This window comes from Oncorhynchus tshawytscha, linkage group LG02 (assembly GCF_018296145.1).
Source record: "Oncorhynchus tshawytscha isolate Ot180627B linkage group LG02, Otsh_v2.0, whole genome shotgun sequence".
Taxonomy (NCBI): domain Eukaryota; kingdom Metazoa; phylum Chordata; class Actinopteri; order Salmoniformes; family Salmonidae; genus Oncorhynchus; species Oncorhynchus tshawytscha.
In genome coordinates, this window is record NC_056430.1 from 57113280 (window position 1) to 57135664 (window position 22385).

Below are 22385 nucleotides of genomic sequence, written 5' to 3' on the forward strand. Positions count from 1 at the left end.
GACAGCCAAAGTAAGTGGGAAAAAGGTGTTACATTAGATTATGAGTTAAACATCACTTAAACCATATCATGTAATCATGTTTTTTTTCCAACACCCTCATGTGGCAAAGCTGTATGTGTGAGCAATATGGCCCGTGTTAAGGGAATGACCCTCCTTGTCAGAAGTTAGTCCCAGGACTCAAATTATACTATATAAACTCATGCCAGAGATGAAGACTCACATATTATGTCAGGTTGATCTTGAGATTAGAGGACATCTAGAAAGGTGAGTAGATGGTACATTACTGTACCTAACCAAGTCATTATTACAGCAAGATTTAGAAATAGCAGCAGTATGATAAAACTCATGGATGATGAGGTAAATATCTGAACTTTTGAGGATGTAAATGACAAAGCGCTCTCTGATTTACCTTATATTTCAGCCCAAATATTGCTAATCTACTGCATTACAGGTTGCAACTATTGAGCGATGAATTTCTCAGTCGATGGCAACGTCACACACGTCTCTCTCAACGTCAGAGACACGTTTGTCACGGCTTTGACAAAGAACATTATTGTGGTGGCACTGTGGATCTCCATCAACTACATCAATGGCACATTTGTCCACACCTTCTTGAAACACGAGACCTTCAATGTCAACCCTCGCTACATCCTCTTCATCCACCTGGTGATCAATGACATGATCCAATTGACCATTGCTGTCTTCCTGCATGTCATAAGCTACATCCTGTTCACAATCAATGTGTATTTTTGCTGCTTTCTTTTGATGATCGCCATTTTTACCACTCTGAATACTCCTGTGAACCTGGCTACCATGGCCTTAGAGCGCTATATAGCTATATGTATACCGCTGCGCCATTCGCAGATATGTACAGTGCGCAGGACCTACATTCTCATTGGCATCATTTGGATCATGGCCGCCATTCCAATTTTGCCTGACCTTTTCATTCTCTTGGCCACAGAACCACTTCAGTTCTTCCACTCCAAAATATTCTGTAGCCGAGACTCACTTTTCCGCAACCCGTACCTGATAGAGAAGAAAAACATTTCCCACGCTGTGTATCTGACTGTTGTTTGGTTCATTATTTTCTATACGTATTTCAGGATCATGTTCACTGCCAAGGCAGCTAATGCGGATGCCAGGAAGGCTCGCAACACCATCTTGCTTCATGCTGTACAGTTGTTAATGTGCATGTTCACCTACATAGGCCCTTTGATTGACAGCCTGATGCTATATATATTTTCCACACATGCGCTGGAGATCCGGTTTACTAGCTATGTAATTGTTCATATTTTGCCCAGGCTTATTAGTCCAATAGTTTATGGGCTTAGAGATCAGACCTTTTGTAAGTATCTGAAGAGGTACCTGATGTGTCGGGTGAATGAGCATTTATCCTCAAAATGTGTCCCTTTCAAACACCACCAGCCAAGGGAAAAGGTCTTTATAGATCACATAGCAGGATAATTCTTCTCCATGTGTATATACTCTATATTTTCAGTGGTTTATTTTGAAAGGTGTATAACTAAATTCATTTTCTCATGATATATATATGTGTGTGTGTATATATATATATATATCATCCACCTATATATAGATATATATAGAGAGATAAAGGGTTTTATTGTTCTTCACCAAATAATTATGGCAGCAAGCTGAATTGTAATGAAAATGTGGAAGAAAAAATGTGTAATTCAATATCTATCTATCCACTGAGTGTAAAAACATTAAAGGACACCTGCTCTTTTCATGAGACTGACCAGGTGAATCCAGATGAAAGCTATGATCCCTTATTGATGTCACTTGTTAAATCCCCTTCATTGTAGATAAAGGGAGGAAACCGGTTAAAGAAGAATTTGTCAGCTTTGAGACAATTGAGACATGGATTGTCTGTGTGCCATTCAGAGGGTGAATGGGCACGACAAAAGATTTAAGTGCCTTTGAACAGGGTATGGTAGTAAGTGCCAGGCATACCTTTTTGTGTCAAGAACTGCAATGCTGCTAGGTTCTTAATGCTTAACAGTTTCCTGTGTGTATTAAGAATGGTCCACCACCCAAATGACATCCAGCCAATTTGACAACTGTGGGAAGCATTGGAGTCAACATTGGCAGGCATCCCTGTAGAATGCTTTTGACACCTTATAGAGTCTATGCCCTGACGAATCGAGACTGTTCTGAGGGCAAAAGGGGGGCTGCAACTCAACATTAGGAAGGTGTCCTTATGTTTTGTACACTCAGCATGTATGTATGTATACACACCAGTGCCTTCAGAAAGTTCACACCCCTTGACTTTTTCTTCCACATTTTGTTGTGTTATTCTGAATTTAAAATGGCTTTAAAAATGTTTTGATTGTGTCACTGATAAAAAAATAAAAATGTAAAAAATAAAAAGCTGAAATATATTGAGTCAATAAGTATTCTTATGTTACGGCAAGCCTAAATAAGTTCAGGAATAAAAAAATTCTTTACAAGTCACATAAAAAGCATGGACATGGAATAATAGTGTTTAATAGGATTGTTGAATGACTACACCATCTTTGTACCCATCACATACAGATAATTGTAAGGTTCCACAGTCAAGCAGTGAATTTCAAGCACAGGTTCAACCACAAAGACCAGAGAGCTTTTCCAATGCCTCGCCAAGGGCACCTATTGGTAGATGGGTAAAAATTCTACTAAGCTAAAATATGGAATTGTTTTAAGGTGGCCATACCATGGATCATTTAGCTATTTGATTTGGAATTTTAGGACCCCTTTGGTGTACAAAAATATGTAAAAGTTATTTGATAAAATATTTTATTTGGCCTTTACTACTACAGCCCATAGAAATGTACTGAATAACACATTCACAAAATAAATCATAATGTTTTAAAATGCATGTCCTATGTCTAGGAGATACAAGAAAGCTCAGGAAAAGACACTGCTCAAAAAAATAAAGGGAACACTTAAACAACACAATGTAACTCCAAGTCAATCACGCTTCTGTGAAATCAAACTGTCCACTTAGGAAGCAACACTGATTGACAATACATTTCACATGCTGTTGTGCAAATGGAATAGACAACAGGTGGAAATTATAGGCGTTTAGCAAGACATAAAGGAGTGGTTCTGCAGGTGGTGACCAGACCACTTCTCAGTTCATATGCTTCCTGGCTGATGTTTTGGTCACTTTTGAATGCTGGCGGTGCTTTCACTCTAGTGGTAGAATGAGACGGAGTCTACAACCCACACAAGTGGCTCAGGTAGTGCAGCTCATCCAGGATGGCACATCAATACGAGCTGTGGCAAGAAGGTTTGCTGTGTCTGTCAGCGTAGTGTCCAGAGCATGGAGGTGCTACCAGGAGACAGGCCAGTACATCAGGAGACGTGGAGGAGGCTGTAGGAGGGCAACAACCCAGCAGCAGGACCGCTACCTCCGCCTTTGTGCAAGGAGGAGCAGGAGGAGCACTACCAGAGCCCTGCAAAATTACCTCCAGCAGGCCACAAATGTGCATGTGTCTGCTCAAACGGTCAGAAACAGACTCCATGAGGGTGGTAGTATGAAGGCCCGACGTCCACAGGTGGGGGTTGTGCTTTACAGCCCAACACCGTGCAGGACGTTTGGCATTTGCCAGAGAACACCAAGATTGGCAAATTTGCCACTGGCACCCTGTGCTCTTCACAGATGAAAGCAGGTTCACACTGAGCACATGTGACAGACGTGACAGTCTGGAGACGCCGTGGAGAACGTTCTGCTGCCTGCAACATCCTCCAGCATGACCAGTTTGGCGGTGGGTGGCAGGGTAGCCTAGTGGTTAGAGCGTTGGACTAGTAATCGGAAGGTTGCAAGTTCAAACCCCCGAGTTGACAAGGTACAAATCTGTCATTCTGCCCCTGAACAGGCAGTTAACCCACTGTTCCTAGGCTGTCATTGAAAATAAGAATTTGTTATATTTGCCTAGTTAAATAAAGGTCAAATAAAAAAATTAATGGTGTGGGGTGGCATTTCTTTGGGGGGCCGCACAGCCCTCCATGTGCTCGCCAGAGGTAGCCTGACTGCCATTAGGTACTGAGATGAGATCCTCAGACCCCTTGTGAGATCATATGCTGGTGCGGTTGGCCCTGGGTTCCTCCTAATGCTAGACCTCATGTGGCTGGAGTGTGTCAGCAGTTCCTGCAAGAGGAAGGCATTGATGCTATGGACTGGCCCGCCCGTTCCCCAGACCTGAATCCAATTAAGCACATCTGGGACATCATGTCTCGCTCCATCACCCCGGCAAGTTGCACCACAGACTGTCCAGGAGTTGGCGGATGCTTTAGTCCAGGTCTGGGAGGAGATCCCTCAGGAGACCATCCGCCACCTCATCAGGAGCATGCCCAGGCGTTGTAGGGAGGTCATACAGGCACGTGGATGCCACACACACTACTGAGCCTCATTTTGACTAGTTTTAAGGACATTACATCAAAGTTGGATCAGCCTGTAGTGTGGTTTTCCACTTTAATTTTGAGTGTGACTCCAAATACAGACCTCCATTGGTTGATAAATTTTATTTCCATTGATAATTTTTGTGTGATTTTGTTGTCAGCACATTCAACTATGTAAAGAAAAAAGTATTTAATAAGTATATTTCATTCATTCAGATCTAGGATGTGTTATTTTAGTGTTCCCTTTATTTTTTGAGCAGTGTATATATTTTTGTTGGCACAAAACTACCTCCATACTTCCATTCATTTGTATGGTTTAAATTCAGAGAGTCCAGTGGCACTGTTTGGTGTCGTAGACCAACCATTATCATGTTTCCAACGTGGGGTCATATTATTTTGTAGCCCAAAGGATTCGAACGCTACAGACGTTTTCGTAAGAAGGCTGATTTTCAGGATATCTCATGGTCTGACAAAAACACCACTGTCGCTCGGCGACCTTCCAACGCAGATGCGGACAGCCGTAAATTGACAGGTTTTTGATGGGGATTGTTTTATGTTACTTATAGCCTGTTATTAATGGCTGTGATAGGAGAAAGCTGAGGATGGATTAACAGTATTAGTTATTACACAATACTAACCTAATTGACAGAGTGAAAAGGAAGCCCGTACAGAATAAAAATATTCAAAAACATGCATCCTATTTGCAACAAGGTACTAAAGTAATACTGTCAAAACTTTGGCTAAGCAATTAACATTTTATCCTGAATACAAAGCACAATGTATGGAGCAAATCCAATAGAACACATTACTGAGTATCACTCTCCATATTTTCAAGCTTAGTGGTGGCTGCATTATGTTATGGGTAGGGCTGTTAGGGTGACCGTATGACCACCACACCAGCGGTCACGAGTCATGATGGCAGCCAAGGTAATTAGGCTTCTCCAAGCGCTGATGCAGAGGATGGTCATTAGTAGCCTACCAAACTTGCTAACTGCCTGGTACTCAGCACTCCACTGTCCCTCTAATCACTCTGATATCAATGCAAATGTTTCGGAAATCTAAATCAAACACTTCATGAGAGCCCATGTTGCGCAAAATTTCTATAGGATATGGCACAGCGGTCTAAGACACTGCATCTCAGTGCTAGAGGCGACACTACAAGCCTAGTTCGATTCCTGGCTGTTTCACAACCGGCCGTGATTGGGAGTCCCATAGGGCAGCGCACAATTGGCCCAGAGTCATCTAGGTAGGGCTTGGCCAGGGTAGGCCATCATTGTAAATAAGAATTTGTTCATAACTGACTTGACTAGTTAAATAAAGCTTAAATAAAAGATTGTGAGAAAACAGAGTGATGGCCTCCATTAAAAAGAGGTCCCATCGGCTTTCTATATGCTAGGCCTATTATATTTATTTCTCAACATTCCTAATATTAAGTACAATGCATCTCTTTACAACAGGAGGGCAATGCAAATTAAGTAAAGGAATAGCTTCCTCCAGTCGATATTTAAGTGCATAGATTACATTTTATTCCTGTGCCTGGAGACAGGTGCATGATAATGGTCCATTTTAAATCCAAACAAATTTCACACATACAGTGCATTCGGAAAGTGTTCAGACCCCTTCACTCTTTCCACAATTTGTTACATTACAGCCTTATTCTAAAATTATTAAATAAATAAAAATTCTCATCAATCTACACACAATACCCAATAACAACAATTTGTGAATTGTGAATTTGTGAATTTATTACAAATAAAAAACAGAAATGCCTTATTTACGTAAGTATTCAGACCCTGCGCTCTGAGATTCGAAATTGAACTCAGGTGAATCCTGTTTACATTGATCATCCTTGAGATGTTTCTACACCCTGATTGGAGTCCAGCTGTGGTAAATTCAACTGATTGGACATGATTTGGAAAGGCACACACACCTTTCTATACGGTCCCACAGTTGACAGACCATGTCAGAGCAAAAACAAAGCTATGAAACAAGATTCTCTGATCGGATGAAACCAAGATTGAAATATTTGGCCTGAATGGCAAGTGTCATGTCTGGAGGAAACTTGCCACCATGCCTACGGTGAAACATGGTGGTGGCAGCATTATGCTGTGGGAATGTTTTTCAGCGGCAGGGACTGGGAGACTAGTCAGGATTGAGGGAAAGATGAACAGAGAAAAGTACAGCGATCCTTGATGATAACCTGCTCCAGAGCACTCAGGACCTCAGACTGGGGAGAAGGTTCACCTTCCAACAGGACAACAACCCTAAGCACACAGCCAAGGCAATGCAGGAGTGGCTCTGAATGTCCTTGAGTGGCCCAGCCAGAGCCCGGACATGAAACTTTTCTAACATCTCTGGAGAAACCTGAAAATAGCTGTGCAGCGAAGCTCTCCATCCAACCTGACAGAGCTTGAGAGGATCTGCAGAGAAGAATGGGAGAAACTGCCCAAATACAGTTGTGCCAAGGTTGTAGTGTCATACCCAAGACGACTTGTGGCTGAAATCGCTTCCAAAGGTGCTTCAACAAAGTACTGAGTAAAGGGTCTGAATATTTCTAAAAAAACGTTTTTTGCTTTGTCATTATGGGGTATTGTATGTAGATAAATGTTTTTAAAGCTTTAATACATTTTAGAATAAGGCTGTAATGTAATTTTTTGGTGTAACAGTAAGGCTGTCTGAATACTTTCCGAATGCACTGTATATTATTTAGTATATGTAAAGACGAGATTAAATAAAAAATAGTCTGATGGTGACAATATTAGCCTATGACTTGTGAATGATGTATTTGCCGCTGGGAAATTCAAGGCATTATCAAGTGCTTGTCAAATTGTGACTCGTTTCAGGAAACTAGGCATTTGAACATTTATTATTGTTTATCAAAAAAACATTTTTGGCAGAATTGCCTTCTGGAACATGTGAACTTTCATGTGCTTACATAACAAACTTGTATGCCATCTGTAAATACGAATAAAGTCGTTAAATTCCTAGCCTGGTTGGTTTAGCCACAGAAAAAGTCAGGAACCTTCCCGATAGCCATGATTGGCTGAGATAATGAATGGGCTGGATATTCCGAGAGAAGAGTTTCGGATTGGTCTGCTGTGAAGCATCTGTCTATAAAATGGAGCTGCTCGTTATGTGTAGATAATCCTTTCTACTGCAGTATTTTCTAAAGATATAATGTTAGCCATGGAGAACTGCAAATGCGTTGCTACTGCTCTCAACCAGAGTGACTTTGACACAGTGGGCCAAGCAAGCAAAACAATAAAAATGGAATGACACAGGACTAATGAAAGGGGTTGCAGTCTGCCGGGAAGCATTCATCCATGTACAGTGCCTTGCAAAAGTATTCATCCCCCTTGGCGTTTTTCCTATTTTTTTGCATTACAACCTGTAATTTAAATGGATTTATATTTGGATTTCATGCCAGGGACATACACAAAATAGTCGAAATGGTGAAGTGACGAAAAAAAACTTGTTTCAAAAAATGCTAAAATAAAAAAATAAAAATGTGCATATGTATTCAACCCCTTTACTATGAAGCTCCTAAATAGGATCTGGTGCAGCCAATTACCTTCAGAAGTCACATAATTAGTTAAATAAAGTCCACCTGTATGCAATCTAAGTATAACATGATCTGTCACATGATCTCAGTATACAGTGGGGAGAACAAGTATTTGATACACTATTGATTTGGCAGGTTTTCCTACTTACAAAGCATGTAGAGGTCAGTAATTTTTATCATAGGTACACTTCAACTTTGTGAGACGGAATCTAAAACAAAAATCCAGAAAATCACATTGTATGATTTTTTAAGTAATTCATTTGCATTTTATTGCATGACATAAGTATTTGATCACCTACCAACCAGTAAAATTCCAGCTCTCACAGACCTGTTAGTTTTTCTTTAAGAAGCCCTCCTGTTCTCCACTCATTACCTGTATTAACTGCACCTGTTTGAACTCGTTACCTGTATAAAAGACACCTGTCCACACACTCAATCAAACAGACTCCAACCTCTCCACAATGGCCAAGACCAGAGAGCTGTGTAAGGACATCAGGGATAAAATTGTAGACCTGCACAAGGCTGGGATGGGCTACAGGACAATAGGCAAGCAGCTTGGTGAGAAGGCAACAACTGTTGGCGCAATTATTAGAAAATGAAAGAAGTTCAAGATGACGGTCAATCACCCTCGGTCTGGGGCTCCATGCAAGATCTCACCTCGTGGGGCATCAATGATCATGAGGAAGGTGAGGGATCAGCCCAGAACTACACTGCAGGACCCTGTCAATGATCTGAAGAGAGTTGGGACCACAGTCTCAAAGAAAACCATTAGTAACACACTACGCCGTCATGGATTAAAATCCTGCAGCGCATGCAAGGTCCCCCTGCTCAAGCCAGCGCATGTCCAGGCCCGTCTGAATTTTACCAATGACCATCTGGATGATCCAGAGGAGGAATGGGAGAAGGTCATGTGGTCTGATGAGACAAATAGAGCTTTTTGGTCTAAACTCCACTCGCTATGTTTGGAGGAAGAAGAAGGATGAGTACAACCCCAAGAACACCATCCCAACCGTGAAGCATGGAGGTGGAAACATCATTCTTTGGGGATGCTTTTCTGCAAAGGGGACAGGACGACTGCACCGTATTGAGGGGAAAATGGATGGGGCCAGGTATCGCGAGATCTTGGCCAACAACCTCCTTCCCTCAGTAAGAGCATTGAAGATGGGTCGTGGCTGGGTCTTCCAGCATGACAACGACCCGAAACACATAGCCAGGGCAACTAAGGAGTGGCTCCGTAAGAAGCATCTCAAGGTCCTGGAGTCGCCTAGCCAGTCTCCAGACCTGAACCCAATAGAAAATCTTTGGAGGGAGCTGAAAGTCCGTATTGCACAGCGACAGCCCCGAACCCTGAAGGATCTGGAGAAGGTCTGTATGGAGGAGTGGGCCAAAATCCCTGCTGCAGTGTGTGCAGACCTGGTCAAGAACAACCGGAAAGGTATGATCTCTGTAATTGCAAACAAAGGTTTCTGTACCAAATATTAAGTTCTGCTTTTCTGATGTATCAAATACTTATGTCATGCAATAAAATGCTAATTACTTACTTAAAAATCATACAATGTGATTTTCTGGATTTGTCTTTCACAGTTGAAGTGTAACTATGATAAAAAATGACAGACCTCTACATGCTTTGTAAGTAGGAACCTGCAAATTTGGCAGTGTATCAAATACTTGTTCTCCCCACTGTATATATACCTGTTCTGAAAGGCCCCAGAGTATGCAACACCACCAAGCAAGCGGCATCATGAAGACCAAGGAGCTCTCCCGGACCAGGCAAGGAGGGCATCTCTGCTCTGCCACAGCAGAGATTGGAGTATCTGTCTTTAGGACTACTTTAAGCCGTACACAGCTTGGCTTTATGGAAGAGTGGCCAGAAGAAAAGCCATTGCTTAAAGAAGAAAATGAGCAAACACATTTGGTGTTCACCAAAAGGCATGTGGGAGACTCTCCAAACATATGGAAGGAGGGTCTCTGGTCAGATGAGACTCAAATGTAGGTTTTTGGCCATCAAGAAAAACGCTATGTCTGGCGCAAACCCAACACCTCGCATCACCCCGAGAACATCATTGGCAGGGACTGAGAAACTTGTCAGAATGGTAGGAATGATGGATGGTGCTAAATACAGGGAAATTCTTGAGGGAAAGCTTTTTCAGTGTTCCAGAGATTTGAGGCTGGGACGGAGGTTCACCTTCCAGCAGGATAATGACCCTAAGCATACTGCTAAAGCAACACTCAAGTGGTTTAAGGGGAAACATTTAAATGTCTTGGAATGGCCAAGTCAATGTCCAGACCTCAATCAAATTGAGAACCTGTGGTATGACTTAAAGGTTGCTGTACACCAGTAGAACCCATTCAATTTGAAGAAGCTGGAGCGGTTTTGCCTTGAAAAATGGACAAAAAATCCCAGTGGCTAGATGTGCCAAGCTTTTAGAGACATACCCCAAGAGATTTGCAGCTGTAATTGCTGCAGAAGGTGGCTCTACAAATGATTGACTTTGGGGTGGTGAATAGTTATGCATGCTCAAGTTCAGTTTTCTTTGTCTTATTTCTTGTTTTCTTCACAAGAGAAAATATTCTCGATCATCAAAGTGTTGTGTAAATCAAATGATACAAACCCACAAAAAGTATATTTTAATTCCAGGTAAGGCAACAAAATAGGAAAATGCCAAGGGGGTGAATACTTTCGCAAGCCACTGTATATGGGTAAGAGTCTAGCTATAGTTTCAGATATTATACGTTTCTACATTTGTCAGAAAGTTGTTTTCATTGCAAGTTATAGCTAGTTAGCTAGCTATCATTGAACCTATTTGGTTAACTTTAGCTAGCTATGACAAAATTGGTTTATTGCTAGTATGCCATGGCTTGGGATTATGGTTTATTGTTTAGCGAGCTTGCTAGCTAGCTATGTCTAAACAAGACTCCACTTCGCCAGATGACTACATGACCCATCAAGTCAGCTAGGTGTGTCTGACAGTTATTACGGCTATAATAATGCATCTGGAATTTGTCTTTCAGCAACAGTAGAACAAGCCTGACTCTCCTCCACCAGTCAGCTTTGATTTTGTTAAACCCGTAAGAAACTTTTCCTCCTTTTATACTGATTAAGAAATATATGGGAAGCAGGCAAATGGCTTTCACTGAGCTGTGTAAAGACAGACTGACAGGGGTGAGACAAATTAAAATGAATTGTCTTAATGTTGTTTGCAGGTGCACTGTCCTTCTATGCAGCCAGGTCCCATCTACTTTTTAACTCCTCGCAAGTGTGGCGTGTTTGTGTCTGCTGTAAAGGAATACCACAACAAGCCAACTACTTGATTGATGAAGTCATGTCATCCAACAAAGGCAGCAGCGCATTCATCAAGTACACACACCATTTCTTCACCAACTACGGAGTTGGGGAAACATGTGGACCTGAATTGTGATAACTGTAGTGGCCAAACAAGAACAAGTTTGTGCTCTGGTATCGTACCTGGCGGACCATGCACAAGCTCCACCAGTCTGGACCTTCACTTTCTGATCACAGGCCACACAAGTTTGCAAGTTTGCCCTGACTGGTGCGTCGGCCTCATCAAGCAGCAGTAACAGCACTTCAGGTGAACATAATTTATTGCATTGTATGGGGTTATTCTTATTATCTAAACTTGGGAGGTGAATTGATGTTATGCAAGGTTGTAATGTCTTCAACTATTGTTATTTCCTCTTTTACAGCTTCAATGCTCTGGAGCCTGGTGTTGTCACCAAGGAGCGTTCAGTCTTAGTCGGGACCAGGTTTCAGCTGCTGAGCAACGCTTACATCCTTCCTCCCATAGATGGTCTGCCTGTACAAGCACAACCTGGACAGAACACAGCTAGACGAAGGTATATTTTTTTAAAGACCAGGGAGCTTTGCAACAGAGGCTATGGACATCAGATACCCTGCACCAAAGTCAAGTGCATGACAGAAACAGACTCTGTGAAGTTTGGCTGGTACTGCATAAGCATGGATTAGCATTCCAAGTGAAGCTGGCTGAGAGAATGCCAAGAGTGTCCAAAGCTGTCATCAAGGCAAACAAAGGCTGGCTACTTTGAAGAATCTCAAATATATTTTGATTTGTTAAACTTTTTTGGTTACTACGTGATTCCATATGTGTTATTTCATAATTTTGATGTCTTCACTATTTATTCTACAATGTATAAAATAGTGAAAAGAAAAACCCTTGAATGAGTTGGTGTCCAAACTTTTGACTGGTACTGTAGATTCATTTTTTCATGCGTGGTTCAGACAGAGCAGTTTACTCTCTCCTAACAAACGCACCATACGTTGCTGCTACTATTTTATTTATTTTGTATCCTGCTGCTCAGCCACTTTACCTCTGATTGTATGCATATACCTACAGTTGAAGTCGGAAGTTTACATACACTTCAGCCAAATATATTTAAATAGTTTTTCACAATTCCTCACATTTAATCCTAGTAAAAATGCCATGTCTTAGGTCAGTTAGGATCACCACTTTATTTTAAGAATGTGAAATGTCAGAATAATAGAGAATTATTGTTCTGTTTTTTATTTCTTTCATCACATTCCCAGTGGGTCAGAAGTTTACGTACACACAATTACTATTTGGCACCAATTGCCTTTAAATTGTTTAATTTGGGGAAAACGTTTTGGGTAGCCTTCCACAAGCTTCTCGCAATAAGTTGGGTGAATTTTGGCCCATTCCTCCTGACAGAGGATATTTGGCTAAGGTGTATGTAAGATTCTGACTTCAGCTGTGTGTATATGTGTGCCTTTCCAAATCATGTCCAATCAATTGAATTTACCACAGGTGGACTCCAATCAAGTTGTAGAAACATCAAGGATTATCAATGGAAATGCACTTGAGCTGAATTTCAAGTCTCATAGAAAAGGGTCTGAATACTTATGTAAATAAGGTTTATGTATTTTTATTCATTTTCAGGAATGTCTAAGAACCCGTTTTTTTCGCTTTGTCATTATGGTGTATTGTGTGTAGATTGAGGATTTAATTATATATATATTTTTGTTATAAGACTGTAACGTAACAAAATGTGGAAAAGGGGAAGGGGTCAGAATACTTTCCGAATGCACTGTATATATTTCTTTATTTACCAGCCTACCCCAATAATATATAGTCTGGACCTTCTGGCATTTACCCATGTCTTTACTGATTCTGTATCCTCACAACAAAATCTGCAGAGCTTCCGACTGGCAGCTGTACTGGCCATTGGCGGAAGTGTGGACAGTCCTATGCCAATAAAGGACAAGGCATCTGGGCGCAAAACGCTATGGCCATAAGTGTGCCACCAAGGAGCATTTGCAGACAACTGCCAAACGCCAGGAAGAACAATCAACCGTTGATCACCAGATTTGATCTTATTTGGGTATGTCCCAAAAATGTTGACAATTTTACTAAGCCATGTGATCCTCGTGGGTTTTATGTATATGCAGGCCTGTCCCAAACTGTCACCATTATTCAATAGGGTGACCAATTCCAACAGTCTCTGTCTGAGAAACACCCCAGCAGGGACGACGAATTAGAGAATAGAGTAAGTGGAATGTGACTGTTTTGGTTACATTCTGCATGTTTTCCTACTGCATGTTGATCACATCTGTAGAGTCAGGCAGTTTGGACACCATTTTTATTACCATAATCTGTATAGGTGAAGAAACTGTGGGCAATGTCGTTGGATAGCGTGGACAGGGCAACCGCAAGGATTTTGTTGGAGGGATCCATTGCCATCCTGCACCTCCATGACTTCCTTACGTTGAAGCCACATGAGTGGCTAAGTGGGGAGGTATGTTCAGGTCGTCTACATGTTTTGGTTGAATTGTGTGACATTTCCATGGGTGCAGTTGGTAAAAAGTACATTTAGACTGTATTGCCTGGGAATCAGGTCAACTTTGACCAACCATATGCCATTCTGCTTAAGGTAAATGACTTCTACCTCCATCTGAAGAGGGTTGACCTTCAAGTGGAGAGGGATATTTTTATTGTGGATCACCTTCTGGCAGGGAGTATCCTGCATGGGGATACGGTGGTGATGCGCGAGAGCACCTTGTCAAAGGTAAATGCATGTCTGCAGTTGTTTTTGTGTCATGGTTCTAAATAAGAGGCTAGAGGGGTCAATGTGTGGAGAGCTGCCACCTTCCTGACAAAAGATGGCCTGCAACACCATATAAATGTATCTTCCTTCCTCTTCCTGTAGACCAGTCTGGAGCAGCACAGTTGCTTGATTGGAGCTTGCAACGTGACAAACTACCACTGGATACTCTTGGTAAACTGCACAAGATAGACCATTTAGCAAACTACCTGCCCTCCAGGACACCTACACCCGATGCTACAGGAAGGCCATAAAGATCATCAAGGACATCAACCACCCGAGCCACTGCCTGTTCACCCCGCTGTCATCCAGAAGGCGAGGTCAGTACAGGTGCATCAAAGCTGGGACCGAGAGACTGAAAAACAGCTTCTATCTCAAGGCCATCAGACTGTTAAACAGCCACCACTAACATTGAGTGGCTACTGCCAACACACTGTCAATGACACTGACTCTACTCCAGCCACTTTAATCATGGGAATTGATGGGAAATTATGTAAATATATCACTAGCCACTTTAAACAATGCTACCTTATATAATGTTACTTACCCTACATTGTTCATCTCATATGCATACGTTGATACTGTACTCTATATCATCGACTGCATCCTTATGTAATACATGTATCACTAGCCACTTTAACTATGCCACTTGGTTTACATACTTATCTCATATGTATATACTGTACTCGATATCATCTACTGTATCTTGCCTATGCTGCTCTGTACCATCACTCATTCATATATCCTTATGTACATATTCTTTATCCCCTTACACTGTGTATAAGACAGTAGTTTTTTTGGAACGCTACACTCGCATTAACATCTGCTAACCATGTGTATGTGACAAATAAAAATTTGATTTGATTTGATTAGCCAGTTGTGCAAAAATACTTGAAAGTCGTTTTTTGGCGTATTTGTACATTACTTTACTATTTATATTTTGACAACTTTTAATTTTACTTTATACATTCCTGAAGAAAATCCTGTCGTTTTTACTCCATACATTTTCTTTGACACCCAAAAGTAGTGGTTCAATTTTGAGCTCTTAGCAGGACAGAAATGTTAACATTCATGCACTTATCAAGAGGACATGCCTGCTGGTCATCCCTACTGCCTCTGATCTGGGGGACTCACTACACACATGCTTTGTTTGTAAATATGTCTGAGTGTTTGAATGTGCTTCTGGCTATCTGTAAATTCAAAAAACAAGAATCTTTCCTTCTGGTTTGCTTCATCTAAGGAATTTCAATTGATTTACCCTTAAACTTTTATGTTTGTTACTTATATTTTGCCTATTACATTTGCTTTTGCTACTTAAGTATATTTAAAACCAAACACTTTTAGACATTTACTCAAGTAGTATTTTACTGGGTGACTATCACTTTTACTTCAGTAATTTTCTATTAATGCATCTTTACTTGTAGTCAAGTATGACAATTGGGTACTTTTTCCACCACTGGGTACATCTATTGTATGGTCTGGCAAAAAGATTCTTCAACCATTTCTCCAATGTCCGGCATACTATTCATAATGTTAAGTTGACCTGTCAATGTTGACACTATTGTTAATTTTATAGTCCAGTTGCATATTCATGACTTAATTAGCCTATGTGTTCATGTTATAAATGTTGTAGTCTATGAAGAGATAATTATGAAGCATTATTGATTTCTGTTCAAGCATGCCGTCTCAATCATGACTAGCCATTCATGTGTTACGCGACACTATGCAGGTGCATGAATGTTGTGAGGAGAGCATGTCATAGCCTATGTATAAACCATTTATGTTTTCCTACCCAAACAGATACTGGTTTGAGGAACGAACTCACAGAACCGGCACACAATCTTGTGTTCAGCAATGTTCCCTGGCAGGCAACAACAATACCACACACCGAGCAAAGAGACAGCTACAATTGTGGTGTTTATGTGCTGCTGGTGAGTTCATATGCTTATTAGTTCCAAGGATAATTCACTAGGCACATGTGTTATTCAGCAGTGATAAATTCATGAAGTTCTTTGAGGAAAAGATCATGATCATTAGATAGCAAATTATGGACTCGTCTTTAAATCTGCGTATTCCTTCAAAGCTCAGTTGTCCTGAGTCTGCACAACTCTGCCAGGACCTACGATCAAGGGAGACACAAGTGTTTTAGTACTATATCTCTTGACACAATGTTGACAATAATCATGGCCTCTAAACCTTCAAGCTGCATACTGGACCCTATTCCAACTAAACTTCTAAAGAGCTGCTTCCTGTGCTTGGCCCTCCTATGTTGAACATACAGTTGAAGTCGGAAGTTTACATACACTTAGGTTGGCGTCATTAAAACCTCTTGCGACGAGCAAACCCGTATCCGGGAGCATAATCATAGCCTCAAACACATTAGCATAACGCAGCGGACATAAATACGCAAAAAATCGCAAATGAAATAAATATATTCAAACACAAGCTTAGCCTTTTGTTAACAACACTGTCATCTCAGATTTTCAAAATATGCGTTACAGCCAACGCTAGACAAGCATTTGTGTAAGTTTATCATGGCATAATGCTATGCTAGGCTCTGCTGGCAGCAGGCAACATTTTCACGGAAATAAGAAAAGCAACCAAATTAAATCATTTACCTTTGAAGAACTTCAGATGCTTTCACTCAGGAGACTCCCAGTTAGATAGCAAATGTTCCTTTTTTCCAAAAAGATTACTTTTGTAGGCGAAATAGCTCCCGTTTCTTCATCATGCTTGGCTGAGAAATCGACCGGAAAATGCTGCAACTATAACACCAAACTTTTTTCAAAATTTGCTCCATAATATCGACAGAAACACGGCAAATGTTGTTTAGGATCCATCCTCAAGGTGTTTTTAACATATATATTTGATAATATATCCGTCGAGGCAATTGGTTTCTCATAAGAAGCGATTGGAAAAATGGCTACCTCAGTATTTTACGCAAGATTTTCTGCGGGAGACACCATGTGACCACATGCTATATATGGTCCCTTACAGCCATTCTTCAATGGAAATGCCTAAAAAGGCGTCACAATGCTGTAGACACCTTGGGGGAAACGTGGAAAACGTAAGCTCATTCACAGTCATTGGCATGAGGCGGTTTCAAAAAATGCGGCACTTCCTGGTTGGATTTTTATCTGGGTTTCGCCTGTAACATCAGTGTGTTTTCTTTCCAAAGCTGTCAATTATATGCATAGTCGAGCATCTTTTCATGACAAAATATCTTGTTTAAAATCTTGTTTTTCATCCAAAATGTTTAATAGCGCCCCCTAATGCATAACTGGTAAAACTCGTTTTTCAACCACTCCACAAATTTCTTGTTAAACAAACTATAGTTTTGGCAAACAGCTTGGAAAAATCCATAAAATTATGTCACGGCTTTAGAAGCTTCTGATAGGCTAATTGACATAATTTGAGTCAATTGGGGGTGTATCTGTGGATGTATTTCGAGGCCTACCTTCAAAATCAGTGCCTCTTTGCTTGACATCATGGGAAAATCAAAAGAAATCAGCCAAGACCTCAGAAAAAAAATTGTAGATCTCCACAAGTCTGGATCATCCTTGGGAGCAATTTCCAAATGCCTGAAGGTACCACATTCATCTGTACAAACAATAGTATGCAAGTAGAAACACCATGGGACCACACAGCCGTCATACCGCTCAGGTATGAACAGTGCAAACCAATCCCAGAACAACAGCAAAGGACATTGTGAAGATGCTGGAGGAAACAGGCACAAAAGTATCTATATCCACAGTAAAACGAGTCCTATATCGACATAACCTGAAAGGCTGCTCAGCAAGTAAGAAGACACTGCTCCAAAACTGCCATAAAAAAAGCCAGACTTAGCGACTGCACATGGACAAAGATCGTACTTTTTGGAGAAATGTCCTCTGGTCTGATGAAACAAAAATAGAAATGTTTGGCCATAATGACCATCGTTATGTTTGGAGGAAAATGGGGGAGGCTTGCAAGCCAAAGAATCCCATCCCAACCGTGAAGCAGGGGGTGGCAGCATCATGTTGTGGCGGTGCTTTGCTGCAAGAGGGACTGGTGCACTTCACAAAATAGATGGCACCATGAGGGAAAAAAATGATGTGTATATATTGAAGCAACATCTCAAGACATCAGTCAGGAAGTTAAAGCTTGGTTGCGAATCGGTCTTCCAAATGGACAATGACCCCAAGCATACTTCCAAATTTGTGGCAAAATAGCTTAAGGACATCAAAGTCAAGGTATTGGAGTGGCCATCACAAAGCCCTGACCTCAATCCAATAGAACATTTGTGGGCAGAACTGAAAAAATGTGTGCGAGCAAGGAGGCCTACAAACCTGACTCAGTTACACCACCTCTGTCAAGAGGAATGGGCCAAAATTCACCAAACTTATTGTGGGAAGCTTGTGGAAGGCATGCCAAAACATTTGACCCAAGTAAAAAAAATTAAAGGCAATGCTACCAAATACTAATTGAGTGTGAACTTCTGACCGACTGGGAATGTGATGAAAGAAATAAAAGCTGAAATAAATAATTCTCTCTATTCTGACATCTCACATTCTTAAAATAAAGTGGTGATCATAACTGACCTAAGACAGGGAATATTTACTTGGATCAAATGTCAGGAATTGTGAAACTGAGTTTAAACGCATTTGGCTGAGGTGTATGTAAACTTCCGACTTCAACTGTAATAAACTGCTCTCTATCCACTGGATGTGTACCAAACTCACTGAAGCCTCTCTTGAAAAAGTCAAACCTTTACCCAGAAAATATAAAAAACTATCGGCCTATATCGAATCTCCGATTCCTCTCAAAAATGTTTGAAAAAGCTGTTGCGCGCCAACTCACTGCCTTCCTGAAGACAAACAATGTATACGAAACGCTTCAGTCTGGTTTTAGACCCCATCATAGCACTGAGACTGCACTTGTGAAGGTGGTAAATGACCTTTTAATGGCATCAGACCGAGGCTCTGCATCTGTCCTCGTGCTCCTAGACCTTAGTGCTTCCGGCGCCGACAGAGGCCGCCTCGCTTCGCGTTCCTAGGAAACTATGCAGTTTTTGCAGTTTTTTTTTATTTTTACGTTTTATTTCTTTTATTTCTTACATTAGTACCCCAGGTCATCTTAGGTTTCATTACATACAGTCGAGAAGAACTACTGAACAGAAGAGCAGCGTCAACTCACCATCAGTACGACCAAGAATATGATTTTCACGAAGCGGATCCTGTGTTCTGCCTTTCAACCAGGACAATGGAATGGATCCCATGCGGCGACCCAAAAAAACGACTCCGTAAAAGAGGGAAACGAGGCGGTCTTCTGGTCAGACTCCGGAGACGGGCACATCGTGCACCACTCCCTAGCATTCTTCTCGCCAATGTCCAGTCTCTTGACAACAAGGTTGATGAAATCTGAGCAAGGGTAGCATTCCAGAGAGACATCAGAGACTGTAACGTTCTTTGCTTCACGGAAACATGGCTCACTGGAGAGACGCTATCGGAGGCGGTGCAGCCAGCGGGTTTCTCCACGCATCGCGCCGACAGAAACAAACATCTTTCTGGTAGGAAGAGGGGCGGGGGCGTATGCCTTATGGCTAACGAGACATGGTGTGATGAAAGAAACATACAGGAACTCAAATCCTTCTGTTCACCTGATTTAGAATTCCTCACAATCAAATGTCGACCACATTATCTACCAAGAGAATTCTCTTCGATTATAATCACAGCCGTATATATCCCCCCCAAGCAGACACATCTATGGCTCTGAACGAACTTTATTTGACTCTTTGCAAACTGGAATCCATTTATCCGGAGGCTGTATTCATTGTAGCTGGGGATTTTAACAAGGCTAATCTGAAAACAAGACTCCCTAAATTTTATCAGCATATCGATTGCGCAACCAGGGGTGGAAAATCATTGTTACTCTAACTTCCGCGACGCATATAAGGCCCTGCCCCGCCCTCCTTTCGGAAAAGCTGACCACGACTCCATTTTGTTGATCCCTGCCTACAGACAGAAACTAAAAAAAGAAGCTCCCACGCTGAGGTCTGTTCAACGCTGGTCTGACCAAGCTGATTCCACACTCCAAGACTGCTTCCATCACGTGGACTGGGAGATGTTTCGTATTGCGTCAGATAACAACATTGATGAATATGCTGATTCGGTGTGCGAGTTCATTAGAACGTGCGTTGAAGATGTCGTTCCCATAGCATCGATTAAAACATTCCCTAACCAGAAACCGTGGATTGATGGCAGCATTCGCGTGAAACTGAAAGCGCAAACCACTGCTTTTAATCAGGGCAAGGTGACTGGTAACATGACCGAATACAAACAGTGCAGCTATTCCCTCCGCAAGGCTATCAAACAAGCTAAGCGTCAGTACAGAGACAAAGTAGAATCTCAATTCAACGGCTCAGACACAAGAGGTATGTGGCAGGGTCTACAGTCAATCACGGACTACAAGAAGAAAACCAGCCCAGTCACGGACCAGGATGTCTTGCTCCCAGGCAGACTAAATAACTTTTTGCCCGCTTTGAGGACAATACAGTGCCACTGACACGGCCTGCAACGAAAACATGCGGACTCTCCTTCACTGCAGCCGAGGTGAGTAAGACATTTAAACGTGTTAACCCTCGCAAGGCTGCAGGCCCAGACGGCATCCCCAGCCGCGCCCTCAGAGCATGCGCAGACCAGCTGGCCGGTGTGTTTACGGACATATTCAATCAATCCCTATACCAGTCTGCTGTTCCCACATGCTTCAAGAGGGCCACCATTGTTCCTGTTCCCAAGAAAGCTAAGGTAACTGAGCTAAACGACTACCGCCCCGTAGCACTCACTTCCGTCATCATGAAGTGCTTTGAGAGACTAGTCAAGGACCATATCACCTCCACCCTAGACCCACTCCAATTTGCTTACCGCCCAAATAGGTCCACAGACGATGCAATCTCAACCACACTGCCCTAACCCATCTGGACAAGAGGAATACCTATGTGAGAATGCTGTTCATCGACTACAGCTCAGCATTCAACACCATAGTACCCTCCAAGCTCGTCATCAAGCTCGAGACCCTCGGTCTCGACCCCGCCCTGTGCAACTGGGTACTGGACTTCCTGACGGGCCGCCCCCAGGTGGTGAGGGTAGGCAACAACATCTCCACCCCGCTGATCCTCAACACTGGGGCCCCACAAGGGTGCGTTCTGAGCCCTCTCCTGTACTCCCTGTTCACCCACGACTGCGTGGCCACGCACGCCTCCAACTCAATCATCAAGTTTGCGGACGACACAACAGTGGTAGGCTTGATTACCAACAACGACGAGACGGCCTACAGGGAGGAGGTGAGGGCCCTCGGAGTGTGGTGTCAGGAAAATAACCTCACACTCAATGTCAACAAAACTAAGGAGATGATTGTGGACTTCAGGAAACAGCAGAGGGAACACCCCCCTATCCACATCGATGGAACAGTAGTGGAGAGGGTAGCAAGTTTTAAGTTCCTCGGCATACACATCACAGACAAACTGAATTGGTCCACTCACATAGACAGCACCGTGAAGAAGGCGCAGCAGCGCCTCTTCAACCTCAGGAGGCTGAAGAAATTCGGCTTGTCACCAAAAGCACTCACAAACTTCTACAGATGCACAATCGAGAGCATCCTGGCGGGCTGCATCACCGCCTGGTACGGCAACTGCTCCGCCCACAACCGTAAGGCTCTCCAGAGGGTAGTGAGGTCTGCACAACGCATCACCGGGGGCAAACTACCTGCCCTCCAGGACACCTACACCACCCGATGTTACAGGAAGGCCATGAAGATCATCAAGGACAACAACCACCCGAGCCACTGCCTGTTCACCCCGCTATCATCCAGAAGGCGAGGTCAGTACAGGTGCATCAAAGCTGGGACAGAGAGACAGAAGCTGTTTTTCAATCTCAAGGCCATCAGACTGTTAAACAGCCACCACTAACATTGAGTGGCTGCTGCCAACACACTGACACTGACACTGACTCAACTCCAGCCACTTTAATAATGGGAATTGATGGGAATTGATGTAAAATATATCACTAGCCACTTTAAACAATGCTACCTAATATAATGTTACATACCCTACATTATTCATCACATATGCATACGTATATACTGTACTCTATATCATCTACTGCATCCTTATGTAATACATGTATCACTAGCCACTTTAACTATGCCACTTTGTTTACATACTCATCTCATATGTATATACTGTACTCGATACCATCTACTGTATCTTGCCTATGCTGCTCTGTACCATCACTCATTCATATATCTTTATGTACATATTCTTTATCCCCTTACACTGTGTATAAGACAG

General features: G+C 42.2%; 1 protein-coding gene across 1 annotated transcript; it reads left to right on the forward strand.

Annotated features, from left to right (window-relative positions):
- Positions 1–468: 468 nt before the first annotated feature.
- LOC112222575 (odorant receptor 131-2-like) lies at positions 469–1481 on the forward strand. The gene has a single exon (XM_024385319.2). It carries the CDS (start codon positions 469–471, stop codon positions 1462–1464), a length of 996 nt encoding a protein of 331 aa, XP_024241087.1. The 3' UTR covers positions 1465–1481.
- Positions 1482–22385: the final 20904 nt, after the last annotated feature.